This window comes from Varroa destructor, unplaced genomic scaffold, assembly GCF_002443255.2.
Source record: "Varroa destructor unplaced genomic scaffold, Vdes_3.0 BEIS01000007.1, whole genome shotgun sequence".
Classification (NCBI taxonomy): domain Eukaryota; kingdom Metazoa; phylum Arthropoda; class Arachnida; order Mesostigmata; family Varroidae; genus Varroa; species Varroa destructor.
The window spans coordinates 30,163,420-30,185,647 of NW_019211460.1; the positions used below are offsets into that span (position 1 = coordinate 30,163,420).

At 42.2% G+C, this 22,228-nt stretch overlaps 1 protein-coding gene across 21 annotated transcripts in view; it reads right to left on the bottom strand.

Annotated features, from left to right (window-relative positions):
* Window positions 1-22,228, bottom strand: part of unc-13 (protein unc13 homolog) — a 245,053-nt gene that overhangs the window by 163,712 nt on the left and 59,113 nt on the right. For 19 of the 21 annotated variants that reach the window (XM_086974735.1, XM_086974733.1, XM_086974731.1 and 16 more), the window contains 2 exons: window positions 10,820-11,397; window positions 6,465-6,562 (listed from right to left, as the gene is read on the bottom strand). In XM_086974735.1, coding sequence (XP_086830861.1) covers window positions 6,465-6,562; window positions 10,820-11,397 — 676 coding nt within the window. The remainder of the gene's footprint in view (window positions 1-6,464; window positions 6,563-10,819; window positions 11,398-22,228) is intronic. The other 2 variants (XM_086974739.1, XM_086974738.1) reach the window with 2 other exon arrangements.

Below are 22,228 nucleotides of genomic sequence, written 5' to 3' on the forward strand. Positions count from 1 at the left end.
GCGGCGGCACGTGCGTGATGCCCTTTTAAACATGTGCAAGAAACGAAAAAAAAGAGATGTACAGCCACAAAAGCCCGCTGCAGCAGCACAAATAGTGTAGTATTTCCCGACAAGCTCCGTAGCGCGCCCTGTCTATGGTATGTCTGCACAGGTTTTTGGGTGTATACTGTTCCCCTGTAATAGTAGGTTGTTGTAACTTGTTGATATCCTAACATATGTATGCATTGGGGCTGTGAACCAGTGCATACATAGATGAGCAATTTCAACAAAGAACGCATGAAGTTTTCTTAACGTTTGGCGTTAATTTATTAGTGATCTGTAAAACATAGCTTGAATCTAAACAAAAACATGTCTTCGCTGATCGCGTTCAAGCGATAGCTTTTCCTATTTTATCTCATATGAATTGATGGAAACCAATATTTCTACGGGTCGTCAAATAACGAAATTATCTAATGATTACTGTTAAAACTATCGATATGTGAAATTAATCGATCGCCCGTTCCAAAGGCGGACAGAGCGATTAATGACAGAAATTCTAATGGAATGCTTTACTTTTTTGTACCATAGAGTCCTCATTACAGGTATGACGTCGCTTTCAGTTTCTCGCAATGAACGATCTTTACGTAGTATACCTGTCTATTTCGTATAGCTATAAAGCTGACATATACTGTATTACTTGGGGCCTATTCCTGGGTCATGCAGCTTAACTGACTATGTTACCTGGTTGGTTCGTATGATTTAACGCACATGCTAACGCTAATTAAGGATATTTGCCTTACAATATATGAGAATTTGAAATCAAAGAATTGTTAAGGCTATAGGTAGGTACAATACTTCGGATGGTGGCAGCTGAATGGGACGTAAAAAGTTACCGTGTAGGTGCCTAGAATGTATTCAACGTGACACCTTTACGCATCGTAGCAGCTTATGGCCAGATTTTACGAGCACTTAGATCGAGCACAAAATGACGATATGACGTCGTGAAACGAGTCTCATTGGATTGGGCACATAAAGCGTTAATCTTAGGAGTTCCTTGTCTGGAAGAAGGGGTGATTCTAAGGAGCTGAAGCTTGGTAAAGCGATACCAAATATCAAAAACTTTTAAAATATTGAGGGAACATTAAAATGCAAGCTGGACAGACCTCTATTTTGCCCATATACTGCGCGACCATCGCCACTCTGTCCTATGACTGACTATACTAGGCTGCCAACACAGTTGGCCTAGACGTCAGCCGGTGTCAGTCAAAAACCGCTAAGCTAACACAGCTACTCCGTGTCCTTTCTTTCTTTTTTAACCTTGAAATTACCGGACCTTGAGCGGGAGAGCCCTTTACCAGCGTCTTAAGGTGTCTGGAGCTTTTGAGGTTTTTTCGAATCCAATTGAACTCTTTTTCCAAGCCTAGCTTGCTATCCAGCAGCTATAATGCTGCATGCCTAGCTAAAAGGAAACGTCTACAGTGGGTTCTTTCAAACGCTCGACTGCACGTCTGCTCTTGTCGCTATGAAGCAAGGCATGTAGGCGTCAGTGACCTTGCTGAAGGATCTATTGTTCAAAGCGGCCGACAATAACCGTTTAGCACATAGTAACGTATAGGTCCTTCCTTTTCTTCTTTTTTTTTCAGCGTCCCAGTTATGAGCATTGTTGCTGTGTCGATGGTGGGTTTCGGACCTGAGACTTCGAGCAGGAAATCCAACGGTAACGGAAGGATACCGAAAATACAGGAACAGTTTATTTAAGACTTACTGATTGCTGTCGCTGATGGAAGCGTCGAACGCCAACAGTGAAAATCTCCGGTCCAGCTAACCTAGAATTTGTCGTACGGATGAGTTGCTGGATTGTATCTTGTCATGTAAAAAGACAGCAGGTAAAAGGCATGGATGTGAGTTGGACATGCACCGTGGGTTTTGTAGAACCAAGCACAACATCATTGATGCCTGTCGTTGTGCAGACTTCTGCTGGCTTTGGCGAACGCTGCCAATCGTTCGGATACAATGTTGTAACAAATTATGGATCTGCGACGCTTTGAAGTACCTATTCCTCGTTTGGCACGTAAGGCTGCGTAGACTTCAAATTTTCCTCATTTGTTTGGAACTGCTGAAGCATGGCTGGCATCAGGCGAGCAAGAAAATTTGATGGGTCGCCAAAACTTATGCAATTTGTAGGAATCTACGCACGGATTTTCAACGTGTCTCAAAAGAGATCGATCAACACTGTGTATCAACTTACTATTTTAGTCAACGAAACTGTTCGAAACATAAGAATCATCGGTTTTTGTTCCACTTAGCCAACACTTGCCAGTGTATAGTACAAAAGCACGCGAAATTCAATAATTAGATACTATTGGTTGATAATAACAATAATTAAGTGCTACCGATTGATTATAGAATACAGTGTTGTTTGTTTTTCATCCATATTTTGGTATATATATGCATATATAACAATGTAAGTGTCCAGATTCGATACATATCGTGATCGAAAATTGTGCCTAAGCGTGCATTTAGTTAGAGTTCATCGTAGGGAAACTACCACAAAGGTACCTCCATGAAGTACATTTTTCAGTTATTCTACTTTAGAAGCCTTTACCGAAACATTAGCGACTATAGAACAAAAAGTTAAAATACATTATGGCAATAGAATTCAACTCTAGAGAAGCGTAACTCTCTAGAAAAAATAGGTAACGATAAATGCTCGTCCCATTTTATCTCACGGGGCGAGTAAAACAAAGGTTTAGCCCGTATAACCCCCCGAAGCCCAAGAAATTTAAAATTAAATAAAGTGAAAAATTATTAAAAATCTCGAAGAGGAAACAAAAATGAACTGTCTTAATTGTTAAAAAAAAATGTAATCCGTTTCAATAAAATTACTTTTTAAGTTGAACACGCGCAGGTAATCCAATATTTATTAGATAATAGCTCAATGAGTGACGTGTTTGCGAAACAATCCTAGGAATACGTGAGGTTATCTAGATTCAAATCTAGGCGTGGACACACGTTAGCATTTCATACTACAGGATACCAGCTATCAAAAGAAATGTCTAAGTATCGGACGTTAAACATGAAATTTAACTGGTTCTTGCGCACAAATCTAACGTGGCAGAAACCTACCAGGTAATCGGTGTCGTTCGTCTGAGTCTACTATTTAGCTATGCGAACACCGTAGGCCACTGTATGTAATACAGGAGCAAGTGTGCCATCCAGTACTTCGACATCCATACTTTCACCTGTTGCTGATAGCGGTCCGTAGCGAACAAGAAGGCAGTTTGCCGCACGTATTATCCTCATAGGCCAAGAGCATTGCAGGCGCGAAACGTTGCGTTGAAAACGGCGTTTTCAAGCTTGACGAGGCCACGGCCAACCCTACGGCGGTTTAGATGGCTGCCCTCACGAGTACCGGGGTATTCACACAGAACATGTGCTAGTGATACCGAGAGTATAGTATGTCGTTGGCATTGCGGCCGTTTTCAGAAGTCCTGAGCCGGAGCACGTCAGCTGGATTGGCTGACAGGTCGGCTATCAGTCAATGGCAATCTTGCTGAAAATTAGTTAGGATATATCCTGTCGGCACTGATGCATTCGTAATGAGGCAGGCTAATTTGTTGTTGTTAAACAGCCCGACAGACACTATGCACCGTTGGAAACAGGGCCGTCATTAATATCCAGGCCGCACCAAACTGCACCGCAGTCAAGCTATTAGGCGTCTTGGAAAGCGACTTCAGTTAACATCGTTCCGCAAAGCAGTGAAGGTATAAAGTTGGCCAATGTTCGTAGTTGCGCCTGATTCCGCGAGTCGGATTGCATCCGCGCACGTTCGAGCCGAGATCCGAGTACCTCCGGCTGCATAATATCCCGACACTATAGCGTACATATGTACTTATATTAAACGGCTCTTCACCTCGGACCGTGTTCTTCAGGGACGATTCGGTTTATTTGCTGAGGGTTATGACATGTACAGAATAACTTCGAGTGAATTTCTATGTTCACTCGTAAAGCAAATGTGGTTTTCCAAATCCTGTTCCTAAACTGAGACAACACGAATTTAACAGTAAAAAAATTGTAAGAGCATTGCATATTGAGCTATTGTAGTTACGCATATCATTGTTTATATCGTAGTTAATAAAGCAATTCATAAACAATTACGCTTAAATCATCTTGGTATGATCACGGTATATTTTTAGCAGCACTTTATGTCCATTATTGAAATGAACTAATTTTAAAAAATGTTAAGCTCAAAGACATCACGCTATAGCTAGAGGTAGTCTAGCGGTGGCATCTCTTCAAGGGGCATCCGACGGCAATCAAATGCAACGCGGCATAGAAATACGCTAATAAGCTTGGCGTAATAACAGGAGATAGACGTGTGTTTGACGTATTTTTCAGTTCCACCGATCTATGGAGAAGGCCGTTCCTGTAGTTTCCTCTGAATTATGCTGGCTTTAAACATCACAGCAGCGTCAACTTATCAACTACTTCAATTTCAGCGAAAGAAAAGTACATGTTCCTTTACAGTCCGATTTAAACCTTTGGGCTTTGATATTCTTGTTTTAACTGGTATGTAAAATTTGCACGAATGGATGAAACAACAGAGGCCGTCGTAGCAAAATATCTTGTCTTGGAAAGTTTCAAAAATTTACAGTGATTCTTTTGGAAGAATTATACCCGGGCATCTATCTCCTCAATGCCTGATCATCAGCATGACGTCTTTACACCACAGCAGAAATCGGAAAATTTTTTTCTATTGTCCTAAATTGCGTTTCTCTTGTCAGAGTGTTACCCGCCGCGAACGCTCAAACAGCCTATGTATACACAGACGTATCTGCATTCATTTCCTGAAAATTCAGATATATTTCTCGATGCGTCGCTTAATTCCACGGAGCGCACAATGGCTGACGCGGAGATACCAACTACCAGAGCTATCCATGCTCGTTGTACTGGTGATTGGTGATGTGAAACCAGTTCCATATCAATAACACGGACAGTGAAACGATGTAATATGGGCCTCGTGTTCGAATGATGATGACGACGCTTCAAAAACGAGTGACGGTTTTGTTATTAAGTACAGCTGTAAAAGCATCTGTATTCAGACTCGCTCCCACTGTACTCCCGCTGTACCCACACCGATTTTATTTTTTCTGCCTCAAGCATATGACATCCTTCGATATTTTACGGTACCTTTCCTGAATGGTAAGATCGAAGAACTTCTTTTTCGAAGACAACCTTTGTTACTACAACCTACTTTGCCTGTTTAACATGTTGAATAAGCACGGATGCACACGCGACTTCGAATGACAACTAGTCAAACTCGCCTTCATTCGTAGAAATTGTGGAACGCGGTTAAGCATTCTTACGTCACCAAAATAGTTAAAATCTTCGAGATCCATTACGCCATACTTCAAGTTGCTAGAGTAAAGCAAAAAAAAAAGTTTACGCACTCCGTAATCCTTGGAATACGTAATATAAGTGCGGACTCCATCGAGGTATCCTTCAAAATCGACGTCTGTTAAGAAAACGTTATAGCTCATTGTAACTTGTATGAACAATTGATATTTAATGGGCACACACAAAGTGTTAACACGCACCAAGTCCACCATAAGTTCACCACCTATCACCCACCAGATTTCGTAAGCACATAGAGCAGAGATGAGGCATAGTGAATATACGAAAACATGAAGACTTCGATACGTATTGCAACAAAAAGATTACGCCCGGATCACTTATCATGCCATCGTACCACAAAGCAGTCCTTCTATATACAATCATATATGCCCGCCCAATGGACACTGTAATGTTGTTTCCCCAAGTGCTATTTCTCGTCTCGACTGGCCATATTCTCGTCCCATATTGGCCAGCCTAGACGAGAAGTAGCCTCTAGGCCTCAGCTGGATCCTAATGTGTAAATCATGTAGTCGTGATCATTGACCTCGAATATTAAGATTGCTACAGAGATGAAGTGACTCGCAATCGAACTAAAGCTCCGGGATATGAACGGGTAGAGGCCTATTGTGCAAACATGATGTGATTATTTTCTTTATTACTATTAGTTGTCGCACGCTGTTGATAAGAGCCATTTGGCCATAAGTCCTTAGCGGCCTTATGTGTATTGTCACATATACGTATCTAAAAATCTCTATAGTATACAAATCTAATCACTTGAACTTTTAGCTAACAAAAAAAATGTCATCAAATGCCTGAAACGAAGAAAATGTTCCATGCGAAAAACATGCCCTGCAAAAGCATGCAAAAACCTATATATAGGTCCGTGGGGGAAGGTACTGAAATGCAGCAGAGAATGAATGCCGCAACGTAGTATAATGCCAACGAGGTGAGCTTGGCGACGAAAGTGTCGTATACATCGACGAGCAGTAAATATCGGAAACTTCAATATCCATTATTAATATTCCTAATTCTATGCCCAGAAACCTTCCCCCGCGGTTCTTGACGCAAGGTGTCCATAGAGCTGTACTCACGTCGGCCGATATCTGAGAGACGATCTTGTTGAAGGCGCCTAGCCATCTGAGTTTTGCCCTCGACATTGTTGCAGGGTCGGGCTCCACGACCTGGAGCCCTACTCGTATAATAGTCCATTGTTGGGTTTGTCGAATCGGCACGTGACACATTGAACAAATTAATATACGCATACGATGACGATTGCACAAGAATAGTCATATGGGTTTGGCCACACAATCCCATATGGGTTTCAAGATGAAGTGTAGAGTAAATTTGTCCACCGTAATTTTTCACAAATCATTTTGAGTTTGTTGTCAATACGTTTAATCACCGACACACAGAATGTTATCAAGATATGACACAATCAACAGTGTTGGAAATTTCCGTCCAGGCGAGTGCACGGAAGAGACCATAGTGTTGTAACATGTTCACGTTTCGAAGCGGCGACAGTATATCGTATAATGATGTGATTGACATCATTGAATTTGTAAAAAAAATAAAACACAAGTATGTTAGCCCGTCCATAGAAGTGGCCTATTTCTTTGTGAATAAAGAGTCCAAGAGCGATACTTTTCCATCTATGAGATGCTGTCGATGTAGGTCTAGATGGTCCTTAATATTTAGAAAGCTACTCTCGGTGTCTCTCCAGTGCGCAGTGACATCAAATTTCTATGAAATTAGCTGTCCTAGCACAACCATCTTATTCACTAATTTGTTAAAGGTTTAGGAATTATGCATAGGGTACAGTCAAGCCGGTGCCTATATATTTTTACAGACTCCACCCACCCTGTGTTCCAGGACACCGCTACAAGGAATAAAGATAAAATTTATGTACATAAAAACGCAGTACCGAATATGAAAGGATAATTCCAGGACCAACTAGAAAATATAGCTTTCCGCTAGTTTACAGACAGTATCTCTTAGATATTTTGTCACTCGCACCTTCTAGCGTCACCTGAAGTGATCGGATCACAACATAGAAAACATTGCAAAAAGCCTTCATTGTTTCATGGTAATCTCTTGAGTATTTAGAAATTCCCATTTCAAACTGAGACTTCTTCCAGTGACGCCAGGAGGGTTTGCGGTAACATTATCTTTATTCAAACCATGTACCGTCACCAGGTGATTCACCGGATGTATCGTAAATATATCGCAAATGAGGTTTCCAAGGGAAAATGACGCACAAGCAAGACGCACATAAGAAGAGAAACCGACAGAGGGATTAAGATGCACTGAATGAGGCGTCAAATAATAATACGAATAACCACCGATGGCGATTGAAGGGGTCGCAACGTGCCACGTACATCGGGTTGGTTTATTTCAAGGCATCGAGGACTTCGGTCGACGGTAACACATTGCGAGTAAAGGGCTGCTCCATTGAAAACCAAAGATTTGTTAATGAGGACTTCGAACTGTCCAATAAATTGAAAGAGAAGCGCTGTTTGATAGCTGGCTCAGATCTACTTTATCTCCATAATGTAGAACGTATGCCTGTTTCGAATATACCTAAAGTTATTAGTAAATTGAGCTAAATTAATTCAATTCAGACACGAATCTATACGAACCCAAATTAAAGCGGTTATTTTTATAAGAACAGTTTACACCGACCGCAAAAAACTTCCCAGTTCAATATACTTATACATGGAACGTGTGTGTTGTATAATAAGTTTACTTGCCAATTTTTTAGACAATGTTCGAGAACCATTATTACTAGGATCATTAATAGCCAAATTCAGAGTTCCTAACAAATAGCCATTCGTCAAAGCAATAATTCTATTTGTTTGCCATTAACCCTTATAAGTCCGTCGCTCCTGTTCTTCCTGTTACATGACTCGAGGTACATACGATATTTCCGGCGCCCAAACAGCACAGATTCGATTTGTCGGTCGTTAATAGTATATACGAACTATAATAAGAACGTATTTCAACAACGATAGGCCAAATTTGGCCGATAATCTGGTGACAGGTAGTATAGTATTATGGCGTTGCGGACAGCGGACAAAAGCTTAATGGCATACTAATAAATTTTTCGTATCAGCAGTAGGAAAAAGAGAAGCATACATTAACAGAAAGCGTACGTACACCAACGGATACATCATATTATGTCTCACGAAAAAGAAAGCATATATATATATATATATATATATGTATATATATGTATATATATGTATAGATGAGGTACGTCATATAATCAAAGTAATGGGACATGTTAACAAGGGACGAAATACGGAAGGACAGTGTCAAGAGGCCGGAGAAAATGCACTGGGAATGTATAGGAAAGCCTAAAGGTTATAGGACAAAAACTTCCAATAGAGCTAATAAGAAAGGTTACACGGGTTCATACAAATGGTGTGGTCCTATGCTGGTTGGCTGACTGGGTTAGATTAGGCCCTTAACAATAGTTAATATAGACGAACGCCTGATGATGAGTAAATAGAATGCGCAGGTAAGGTTAGCGACACATAGTAGTTGGCTTAAGAGAAAAAAATTAGATTGTTTAAGGGTTGATGGGATATGTTAGGTGTGACAGAGTGTTGGGCAATAAGGCAGGTTGAAAGCGGAATAGGCCGTACCGCGGAGCACCGACCAGAGCAGACAACAAAATCAACGTGGGAACCAAATCCGCATTGTTACTACTAGTAATAATAATGAATAACAGGTGTTTTAGTTGTCGTTGTTACGTTCCGTATCGTATGCACATCTTCGTATACTGACTGACCTTTGTAGACGCTTTCATCATTTCAGTCGTCTATGGATCGAACCGGATTATGGTGCATTGTTATAATAAACGCAAGCTAGTAGCTGATGCCTTTCACCAACAAGGACCTGTTGACAATAGCTCGCCGTTTCGGCTGCAAACCCCTGTTCCAGTGGGATTTTGCCTACAAATTCTGCCACCTATTGACATATTGTCATTATGATTATATAATTGATAGCTGCCTCTTCTCAGCTGCACGTAGGCATGGTGCACGTATTTTTTTTACGAAAATAGAAAAAAACAACCTGGATTGGTACGTATAGTCGAACTCAAGATAAAAATCACGCTACGAGCTTGTTTAAAAACTTTAGTTCTGCCGACCTTATCATTCACTTCATGTAGATTTCTACGCGAATCCTGTAGCAGATGACTGACGACCAACAAAAACACCTCATCAAATTTCTAGCTTTAATCCACTAGCACTGCTTATCGTGGCAACCGTCTGTCTAGGGGGTCGTTTTTTAGCAACGCAGATCCACACAGGCCTATCCAGATGTTTATAATAATACACTCACTGAGTATTTTATTGTGCCACAATGGACATAGATGCTAGAAAAAGGATAATAATGCAAACCATCTTCGCGAGAAGAGAAAGTTGAAACAGAAACCGCAGATTTAGTTGCGCATATTAATTGGTAGAGTACATTGTTTTGGGAATATTCTAGACCTCAAGATCCACAGCTTAGCCTCTTTTCGTGGTCCACCTTCTTACTCTAAATAACAGAACACAAAAGATCATGACTTGTTAGCTGCCTTCAGAGTCAACAGGCATTTGTCCTATTAACAACATAATGTATAAAAGCTCTAGGCGTAGAACAAAATGATGGTCATCTTTGTGCAGAAGGAAGCCATGACACTTAAAAGGCAGGAGTTTGATTTAGCAGGAGAAAAGTCGACCTGTTTTACATAGTCAGAATAACAAAAAAGCTACTTTTCGGAATGCCTCATCTATCGTAAATCTGTCTGAATCGCCTTATCTACAGAAAGCTAGATATCTATTAAAAACATGACCGATACTGCGACAAACACTGGATTACCAAAAGTGCTCAATTTCTCGTCACTCACCAGTGGACAAACTCGGACACGGATTTTCAACAACCATTATTTGTCGGCGCACCATATTAAACATAAAACGATATAGTCCTGCCGTTTGCACTATGCTCCTGGCCTCCTCATTATTGCATGATTTCAGAGCTAATAAACAAATGTATGACTTGTATCATCTAATTGTACATGGATCTACTTCTAGACGCAAAGCAGTGAAGTAAGTGTGCCAATGAGCGCGCCAATTTCCACTACGCTTCCACTACTAACCACTAGCTAGCAAGGTACACTGTCGCTGTTGCGTTAACCTCGAAGCTCCGTTAGTCTTATTGCTATTGGCGTCCGCAGATGAATGATGCTTATTAACTGCGTTTAGTAAAAGCGGGAAATCGCTACGTGCTTACTACACTCTACATTACCCCACCTTCCAATCCGTACCAGCCTCTCCTTTGAACATCTAAGATCTTTACTCCAGACTTTCACAGGTCCTTACTCTAACTTTCTTGCTCCCCCTTTTTCTGTCTCAATCGAGATCTGTCTGCTCCTGAACGGGTCTCCACATGCGGTACGTACCTTCATCCATGCCAAAGAGGGAGCAGCCGCCAGATTTGGGTCTGGCGGACTGCGCAGGCGCCGGGGTAGTCACAGAGCTGGCATTTGGGGGCGCAGCATCGTCGGCCAGTGTTACGGCCGACGCTGCCGACGCCTGGGGCGGAGACGGCGACTGGCGCGTGGGATGCTCCGGCGCGCCGCCGGTCACAGCGGTGCCAGGGCTTGGGCCGTGTCCATCGCCCATAAGATCATCACCACCTGTCGCTACTCCTGTGATTGAGGAAGTAATAGCCGCAGAGTTTTTTCGTACGGTGGGGAACGGTGACTCGTCATCGAGCATCGTCGCAGCCACGTCCCCTCCTAGATCCCTGGTGATGTCCCTGTTCGGAATCCCACCGGGCCGCCTCGATGCCGTACCTTGATCCGTCATGCCGGCATGTTCTGTTTGCTCGTAGGCCAGCTTCGCTAGCTCAAAGCTGTCCTGCGCGGTGTTATGTCCTCCGGGGCTCAGCGATCCGCTGAGCTGTGAGGATCGCCGTCGCTCGTTCCGGTGTCCTGTCACCATACGAACCGAGTATTCGGCGTCCTCCGGGATCTCGCTGAGGAAGAGACATTTTAGGGTAAAGATGATATCCGTTCAGGCAGGTATTATGTGCTTGACAGCTCATCAAGCATAAGCTCAGTGCACTTTGTTAAGGGCTTCATTAAAGTAATATACCTATTTAAGAGGATATCAAACCTGTTGAAAACAAACCTATCGTTATGGCTCATTTATTGTGATTCTTCCAAAGCTATTACGAAACGATACCTATGACGATAGCATTAGTATTTGCATTTTTATATCCGGTTCATTATTCCTTATTTTGACCATATGTTTTTACAGGAAATGGCTCGAGTACGTTCTTGCTCTTTGAGACAAGACCTAATTTCTTTTATGCAGATTGCTATCGATCAGTAAAACTGTAGTCCATTTTGCTATCGTTCAAATTTCCAAGTTCATACCAAGTTAATAATGCATTTTTCATAATGGTATTTTAAGGCTAATGGAAGTTTTACAGGTTCTCATTACTTCTAGGATGATGTGGTATATAGCAATCAATTCTCACCCCAATGGGACCCGATCGTGAACATATCCTTTTTGCCTACATTAGTTGACCGTCAGCAAAACTGAACAAACTTAAATACTGGACTATTGGCTATACTCAATTGGTCGATACCTTCGGAAGTGCGCTAAATTTGCCCTTAAAATATGTTTTTTCGTGTCCTACGACCGGTAGTTAAATACTTACATTGTTTCAGACTGCTACAGTAAGCATAAAGCGAAGTACTGCCAATTACTGTTAGAGATTCTCGATCTCCGAATCAAATGCGCGAAATCTATTGATATATACCGGATTTTGCCGGAAGGATGCAAGACTAACCCTAGTTTCCAAATCCACCATAGGAATTACGTTATTAATTCGCCATTTAGGCTTGACTTCAGATTTTTAAGATATTGATATTAGTATATCTGATAGGATAGACATCATCCCTTACGGCTAAAGTCAAGTTCCATAGTTACTAAGATAATAGCACTGCTACTCAATATCTTTGATAAAAGGGAATATAATTTTAGTCGAATTTTTCAGGTTTCTATATATATATTTACAGTACTGGATGTCCTAGCGCCCATTAATATATAGTACAGTCTATAAAGATACCCTTCTTGTTATCATTTGTGAGACAATTATAAAACAAAAATGAATTGTGAGTCTTCGACGCAATACAAAATATATAACAGCAGTTCTCGCTGTCGTTATCGAAAGGCCGAAACGAGCAAATTTATGCTGGCAAATGATTTAGAAAAAACACTGTTTCAAGGTAAGCGACCAGCCTGTCGCTTGCCTCCGACAGCACATGAGCAACATTTTGCGAGAGCCCCCATATCCTAAATGCATGGAACATAACAACTTGTAAAAGCTATGGGACTAAAATAAATGCTTTCTTTTTAACCCAGCAGCAGCCCAGCAAGTCAAATGGGAACAATTTTGGTCAACTCCATCTTGACAAAGAAGCATGCTAAAGTCAACATCTAAACAATGAACGGAAGATTTTTCCTTAATAGTCTTACAGGGGCTTTCGAAACAAAAAAGAAATGTTTAATGCGATTTTCTAGCGAAAACTGCCTTATCAGCATTGTATCACTCTTAACGTACATTATATCAACCCACAGTAAAAGTAAACTAATAGGTAGTAAACAGTTGTAGCATGAAGTACTAAGATTGGTTAGAGTAAAATGGCCAATGCTACTACGGTTTTATCGATACGCTTACGCACAGATCCCTGTATAGGTTGTAATAGCGCTATCGCTAGAGGCCTACTGCTACGCCAAATATCCAAGCCGACATGGTCACAAGTGTTAATTTCGGTTTCAGATAAAAGGCTATATTTAGACACATGACAAACGGCGTAAGATACTGGGTCTGGCTGAAGAGATACCCTTGTATCTTGTCTGTGACGTAAGTATAACAGGCATACGCGAACATCCATCTTATAGGATGCTCTCCGTTATTTCTACTTGAGGAGGCCTGTTAGCAGCGCATTACCAGCTTGTAAATCGTTATTTCTATAATCCAAAAGTTCAGTTTCTGTTAATTGATGATCAGACTTACAGAATGCACATTATATCACAGTATAGAAAAATGAGAAAAAAACAATTCATTGAAATTTAATTGCGGAGATATTTTACAAAATCATGATCGGTCTGTCCTTGCTGCAGCAGTTTCGCGGTCCGATCAGTAGCGCCAACATGTGAGGCAGGTCTTTATTGTGCATCCTATGGTGCCCGTTGTTTAAATGTTAGGTCCCCGACTCAAACCAAAAGAAAGGCCAGTGTTAATTGCTAATTAATAAAATGCGACTTTCTCACCAGGTAAATCGTGAGTGAGTGATTCACTCAGCGCAAAGTCCGAAGTAGAGACTGATAAGCTCGCCTATGCAGCGACAGAGCGCAAGAGTGATTGGTCGGCTAAGGCTATCTCAGTGAAAATAGATGCTTCTCCTTACAGTGGTGTCAGCCTACGGACGATCGTTGCAAAGAAAATGTCTTCACCCAGGACTCAAGTAATAGGATAATAATTAGCTAAACCAACAGGGCCCATACTCAGTCCTTGATACTTACAACTTTCCTTCACACCCCTGCACCTGCGGGTATCATGGCCCAGTCTTCAATTCTGTTTTAAGAGGATTTGCATCTTTTAATCTTATTTCAAAAATGAGTGACCTTTTGTGGTAGCCTTTGTACAGACGCTTTTAGCGCTTGTGTAACGGTTCATTCCTAATGCATACATAATGTCTAAATACATTTTTAAGGGTTACGAAGGTCGTAGAGACTAAATATGCCGTTACACCCAATGACCACCTAACGCCTTCTTCGTTATCTATTGTTCTTCAGCTGTTAGTTAGGCCTAGTGCTAATATTATAATGGTTGCCAGGTCTCTTCCGATCCGCCTCTCAACAGGGTGTTTGTATTTTATGCACATCAAGGACTTGTTGGCGCTTTCTTCGAAGTCGGTACTGTCTTCTAGAAACGTGTAGTAGCACCATCAACGTTATTCAATGCGAATAGGTATTGTAGGCGATTTGGCTCGTCCTATTTATCGGCCACTTATTTCTACTCAAGAAGACGAATTGTTTTCACAAACCAAATATTTTTTGAGGTTACGGAGAATAACTTCGTATGCAACATGCGGAAATACTTGGGAGAAACTTACTGATGTCTTAGATTCTTGTCAGCTTAGGTACGGACGACGAAATGGTACAAGGCCTTCTTATGCGTCAAGTTTAAACCCACTCCGCTTATCAAATTGGGCTCCAAGGACACAACAGTACGCTCAGGGCAGACCGCATACCTCGCCCCATCGGACCTGGCGTCCCCGTACGATACGGGAACAAGAAGCAAGCCTATGAACAGCCGCCGCCTCTACTTGTAAAAAGGCATATCATTGTTTCTCCAACTGAGGCTGAGCTATAAGATACTCTTGGAATGGCTTGGTTTTGTCTTGCTATTTAAGACCTGATGCAGTCCCTAACGTCACCCCTCGATCTATAACGCATCGATGATAGTACACTAAGTGGCGACCTTCGCACAGTGTTAAGAGACATCCTCGTTTTCTTAACTTCAACTAGCGAGATAGGACTCGAGCTGAATCACCCAAAATGCAAAGCTTTTTTTCGCTAGTTTTCACCCCTCAAAAACCCGACTAGACTACGATTAAACGCGCTATATAATCGTAAGCAAAGTTTTCTTTCTCGTTGGCTTTCGTGCTTGGGAAGGGCCAAAGTTGTGCCACAGTGTCTACACCCGCTGAAACTGCATAAGAGGCCTCTTTCTTCTTTCAACCATATGTCAGTTACAGAGGTGCAACACGTACTTAGAGGAGGTTTCACGAGGTGTTTCTCCTGATCCAGAGATTTCAATACGTCCTTCCCTGCAGGCGCATGTGGACAGACGTCATCGCCCGTAGATTTTCGTGGTTTAGGCCTGTTCGGCTCTGCAGCTCGACCCTACTCCACTTTTGTCTAAGTCAAACTGGATGCAACTTAACAATAGATTCTGCTAGGTCAGAGGTGTGTTTAGATGTGCGCCTGTGTTAATCCCGATGGGGTCGCACGTTTGGGAATTCACGACGCCTGTCACTACAAATCGAATTTTATGGCTTCTTCTAGACACTTCTAGGAAAGCGACAACTTACGGAAAGCTTTTGGAACCACTCGGTTTGTATGAAGATGATAAATATAGAATAGACTGCCTCAGCCTCATCTCTTGCAGAAGAGGAAACGCACTGGCTTGGGAAGCTATGGAGCTATGCTTGATTTTAGTGAGCTCCAGAAATACGCTGCTTTTTATGATGATCACGTTTTGCAAACAGATCCACTGGGACATAGACCACTGCGCCTTTCATGCAGTAATTGTTGTACAGTCAGGCAGCGCATGTTTGCATAGTGTAAAGCATATAACACTTTGGCAAATGATTGACAAAAGGGTATTATGTCGTTGATTTTACAGGGAAATTCCACCTGGGTAAGGTAATATGTCATGGCCTTAAGTTTGATTTAGCAGAGTTTGTGTGACTAATGAAAATTATAATTACGCAGGAATCTGTCCTTCTTTCACTGTTATCTGTGTGCTGTTGTTGACGTCGTACGTAAAGTTGCAGGTATTATTAAGCACTACAGCATCAATATTTAGCTCATACAAGCTAGATAAGTCATCATCACTTCATCATAGTATATATGTGAATATCTTGAGCTTCAGCTGTACTGCGATTTGTAGCAAGGGTTATGTTGATCTCTGAGCACCAATATTCGGCTATAGAATAATTGTTCGAACGTATAATGAATAGGAAATGCAATGGTACTTGCGGTGGGTTTCTAGTACTTGTATTATTTGTTGTACATTTCATTGTTGTTTGTCGTCATTATAAAGTTCTGGACGGGACATAATCACGGAACAGACTAGCGTCAAATCCTTCTTTTCGAAAAATCTAGCAAGAAATATCCGCAGGAAGCTGAAAATTCATTTACGGTCCTAATCAAAAGGTCGAACAGCTTAAGTCGCTCACTCATAAACAGAATGTATCCATTTCCTATGGGCTGTGTAACCCTAAGATACGATATTTGATTGAACGAATGGCAGTTATAAGTTAAGAAATCGTTGGTTGCTTAGCATAGAAGTTAGACGGTCTTCGCTAAAGAAACACGGCGAGCAGACGTCATAAATCCTATTGCTTATGCAACATGTACTCAGCTGCTATTTAATACAATTATATACGCTAGTCCGCCACGCGCATTGCTTACCTACTCCTTTCAACGTTACATATTTTTAATGTAGTTTAATGTACATACATACACACAAGATAGGGAATATTATGAATATATCCATCACATGGCTGTAGTTTTGATCGGCCCGGAAACACTTCAGTCTATGTCCACCGCCAAATAAAGATAACTAACAAATGCAGACGGCGGCTTGGGCCTGTCCCGTGTGCCCAGCAGTTTGTCAATGCGTATCCTAAATTGAAAAAGCAGCGAGTATCAGTCGGATGAAAATGGGATCTATGACCGATACAATCCCAAGAAACAGAATGCCTGAAGGAAGCTTGCGCCCAGCGCCTCTACTTATACCATTATTTCTGTCGACGGTACGTGGTGAGTTCACCGCCGGGGTCATGGGTGAGGCAAGCAAAGATGCAGGAGGGGTGCGGCCCAATTCGACAGAGTTGTTCCATTCGTCCTGTGACAGCAGTCCTACCATCGATACACTCGAACAGTTGTACCTCAACTCCGCCAATATGGCAAGGATTTTTAGCTGTCCTTGCGAAAGATAATCGGCTTATGCTAAAATATAACTCTGTACTTTGGCGGCAAAAAAGCCATTGGTTGAGTCGTGGGACGAACTAAGAAAAAAACAGTTGTACATGTTGCTAAAAAACGAAGGTAGTCGAAGAGACATGTATGGATTCAACAAACTGGGCTGGTGGCTGGTATAACGGCTTTAGTTCCTCGGATGAGGCTCGAATAGTAAGAGGGCTAATTGGGCGACTAGCTGGCTGGTCGGAGGCCGATGCCGTGCAGAACGGCAGATGTCAAAACAGAATCATGAGAACAGCACGGACGAAGCGAACCGAACATTTTCAATGGTCGATAAGGTGCTGTCGTCACATAAAAGTAAATATGTATGGTTTTCTTTATGTACTCCATGCGCGTCTTGTTTCAACGAGAGTAACATACGCAGGAAGAATCAGTGCATCATCATATGTGGCCGTGTAATTTATAAATGTCGCAAGTTTATCATAACAACGTGTCCAGTAAATAGATAGCCTGACCGAGATATTCACAAAATGTCGCTGAGCAAGAAATGGCCCCCTATACATCGATCATTTAGTTTTTTTTTACGTATGTGTGTGTGTATATATAATACTAACCGATCCTGAATAAATTAACTGGGGAAATGAAATGAAAACACACACACGCACACACACACACACACACATTCAGAGCTTTTTCGGGCTATTGCGGAGTCGAAAACAGGTCAGGCAGCTCCTACTTGCCTTTAATTGATTTAGGCTCCAGCCTATTAATTGAAGTTTGCGTCAACTGCCTTGGAAAGCGTGGCGTATCAAACCGCTTCCAAACCCATCCATCAAACGGCGACGCGTTTTTAAATATATGCCCACCTTTTCCTATGGGCAGAAGTTTTTTCAAAAACATTCTTAGTCACAGCGTTTTTGGACAGAAGAAAAACTCTCTCTCAGAGCGGGGGACAAAGCGTAAAGTGGTGCATTTTCATATCGACGATTATTTAATCGCTTGGCGATCGTTTTAGGGATTGCTTTACGCATAGACACGCTTAGATAAACAACGACAATGAATAGAATTACTCATCGGTTAGGGCAAGATTGCGTTCCATGTACAGAGTCAATTGTCTTCTGGTATAGAGAGACGCTACCTATTGTTCGCTATGTCTCATCTGTGAAAATTGTTGGAGCTAAGGGCTAAATAAGATGGTATATTAGGCAATCAATAGTAACGAAAAGAAGAATCTTCTGCGGTGTTCTAACCAAGCGTGATCGTATGACTTCAGAAAATGAATAAAATTTCCTAGGTTTCTGCTGGACTATCAATAAGTCTAAATGTCGTCAGTGTTATCTCATTTGAAGAACTGATCTACTGCCAGATAATGGCGAATAGCGTTTTGAGTCGACGGTATTACGGCTTGTGAAACATCAGTGTATATTGAAGGCGTTGATCTGTACAAGATACAATCGTGTCATATCTGCTATATGCCATTAGATGCTAAGAAGATTTTGAACAACTGATGGTAGTACGGTAAAAATACGGGAAGTCAAGGCATATTTGAAAAACTCACTAGAAACTTAGTGCCATAAACCGCTACGGCAACTCGTATTGCTTTTGATATAGTGCAATGTAGTACTGAAATGGTGAAATTAACTGTACATCAGACATCGATCACGCCTCCGTGCAAGTCCTTTCAGACCCAGCTGCATGGGTTTGAAAGAGGCCACTATTCCTAAGACCAACCCACGGCCGAGTACTCAATGAAGTTGTCGACTGGGATTGTTTTCGATTGGTTAATAGACGGGTCGAGTGGAAACAGGCATGAAAGTTCCAGGGTCGTACTTGGAATTCAAAGCCAGCTTTTGAACAATGGCGTATGATAGATTCTTTGCAACTCAGTAACATTGTCTTATTCAATTAGATTTGGTTAGAGCTAAGCTCTAACAGACTATCTGTAGCGCCATACATAGCGCACGGGATGCAAAGAAAACAAAAGCCCGTCCACAACTCTCGACTAACCAATTAAAAAAGGATCAGGACGGGATGTTTTATCAGATTCCACCGTCGCAGCCTGAACAGAGCCGCTGCCTTAGCTTTTGACTCTAAACACCTCCCGCTCCTTCGAATAACATAGTTCGTAGATTCTGTAGGGGGTCGTCGTAGTAGTATTCGTTAATCTTGCTAATAAATACGCTGAGTGCGGTAAGCTCCTTTCGCTGCTGTCCACCGTCGAAAATACAACGCCTGCGTATAGAAGATCCATGAAAGATCACGAGGTTCTAAACCAACGTAGCAGCAACACTTAAGAAGAACCTTGGACATTACTCAACCGAGCGGCAGAAGATTCCAACGAAGGAAAGAAAGAAAGGAGAAGGCCAGCAAAAACAAAAACGGCCGTCTGGACAGCCTACCGCCCTTTGGGCTTTAGATAGGCCGTTACCTGGGACCGTTCTCCTATTAGGGCATCTTAAAGGAAAAAAAAGCCACAAGAGCAGTTAAAGTAGAAATCAAGGCGCGGGCACCACGTGACAAAGCCGCCGAGGCGCAATACTTGCTATTGGTTTAGTTTCATCATTTGCTAGACCTAGCGCTACTGGCCACCATGATGTCACGGTTACCGACCTATCGCACTGTCCCATTATGTGCTAATTGCGGAGTTGTATGTTGTCAAGTCGCTATCGTTGGTTGATTATTGCTGGACATCGGCATAAAGAGAAAAGCACAATGGTACTGCGAAGGATCGGTATTGACACCACTATCCAAGGTGAAACCTAAGCGAAAACAGAGTAGAAGAGCGGCTAGTCTCGTTTCTCTGACGACTCCCAGGTTTACCTGCCTCGTGTCGTGCTGCACTTCTAACTCGACTCTACACGGCCGCCTTGACGTACTTGTCCTCTCTTATCGATATTTCCACTAAGTATAAGCTCTCCAGAATACACTGTATGTACGGGAATTGAGGTAAACGAAACGCGAAGAGACGAAATCAGGTGTCTCATCTTTGTAAGGTAAACGGACCTTTGTACATCAGTGATCTCGAAAGTGCCCGCAAATGGGAAGCTGGGAAATTTCACTGCATAGGTGCTTTTGATTGGAAAGCAAGGTTGGCTTTTTGAGGGCACAAGCTGTTTTAGTAAGTTTCGTCGAGTTGGCAGGCTAGCGGGCTTGTTCCCTACCAATGAGGCGGAACAGGTGAGGATATTAATTAACAAATACTAGCGTTTGCACAACTGCAGTACATTGAAATGCCGATAAAGGCCAATAAGAACCACTGCTTTTCAAAATTGTTTCGCATCATAGAAAAGTTCGCATCCACGCAAAGGACATGCATTGCATAAAATTAATCCAAGAACTTATCTATTCTGTAGTATGCTTCACTATATGTAAATTCTGTAATCAGCGGATTGACGGGTATCAGATGAGCACTAAGTATATCTATCTGTCAGCGGTTGCCGTTGCGACTCTCGTACTTACTTCAACCTAATAGATATGTAGTAATGAGTAATGGAGATGATATTTTGAAGACTACAAGCGCTGCTGCACTTGTCCTTACGACCAACTCGAGAAGAATCATCGATACCTCGTTTCCTTGATGCATATCCAAATAATTATTTGCCCTACGATGCAAATGTGGTATATACCAGAAAAAAACGTGGCCCACTTTTTGGCAAACATGGAACAAAATATAGACTGTGCTATATCACTCGCACGTCTACATGTTAAAGTTTTTGTGTTTACGACGGATACGCAGTCAGATGAATTCTTCATATGAGAGAAGAATGTGTTGCCTATCAGTGAATCTAGTTACGATTTAGTTTGGATTTGTTTAAAACGCTGATAATTTTACAGAAACATTTAATTCTATATTCTTATCTATAGTAAGTAACTTAATAATAACTTGAAAATAAATAGAATCTAACGATGCTTATTTAGAATGTATCTAGGTATCAGTCCTTTTACTACTGACTTTATTAGTCCATGTTGACAGGTTCCACAGTCGTTTGGATCGACACGTCCAGTAGACGAGAGGTTCAACTGAACTCGCATCTACATAAATCTATAAGAGTCAAGTGTTCGTATCGACGACGTCCAAAAACACGAGAGCCTTTTTACGTTTACCACCTACATTTCTTTCCATCTCGCCAAAAAATGAAGTGACAATGTTTCAGTTCCTTTAAGAGTCTCCATTTGCAATTTCTGTCTGCGTCAGTCACTCCTTCGATTTGTGCCGCCGGTGATGCGTCTGCACCAATGTACCTACTCTTTTATAGCCAAACCTCTTTTTCTAGAGCCTTTTTCAAGGCTCCTTGCTTTCTCCAATCCCCCCTTTGTTCCCCCGAATCTGCCTGTCACTCTTGCCCCCTGTTTCTTAGATACGCTAGAAGCAATCGTTTGTGTCGATTCGCCACGGATTCTTATTCCTGTTTTTCAATGGCGTTTCCGCTTTCACCAACAGCTGAAAAACTCTGTCAAGAATCCAATCGCCGCTATGAACCTGCCGCTGCCACCTTCGTCCAGTGCGACACCGCTAGCGGTCCCTTCCGGTTGTCGACTACCTGGCATGCTTCTAGCTCTTATGCGAGCTAGTCTCGTTGCCATATCTGCTTTCTTTGGTCACAGCGCCTCAGCTGGGTCAGGTAACTTAATGGAGCCGCTGCAGAAGTTAAAGGCAGACCACCCGCCACTACTGCCCTCGCTGTTGCCGCGCTGCGCCACGCGCGAACTACTACCCACTGCCTCCTGCGTGAAAATAGCTGCTAACAGACGATTCCGTTCCTGCTGGAATTGCCGCCGCCGCCGCCGCCGCCGCCTGCTAACCCTTTATGTGGTTGTTCTAAAAATAGAAACAACCAAACCACTCGAACGACAGTGCACAACCCAGGATACGAGACAGCATGCAAAAAACGAGAGAGGGAAGGAGCAAAGATGAACATTTCGCGAGAAACACGTGAGGTGGAGTCCACGCTGTTCCAGCCTCTTTCCCAAGAGCCGCAGCTACTTCCATGAGCGGGCGGCGTTGCATGACGACGAGAATTACGGCAACAACGTATAAATAATGAGACAAAAACAAGCGGAAATTAGGGTTAAGCCGC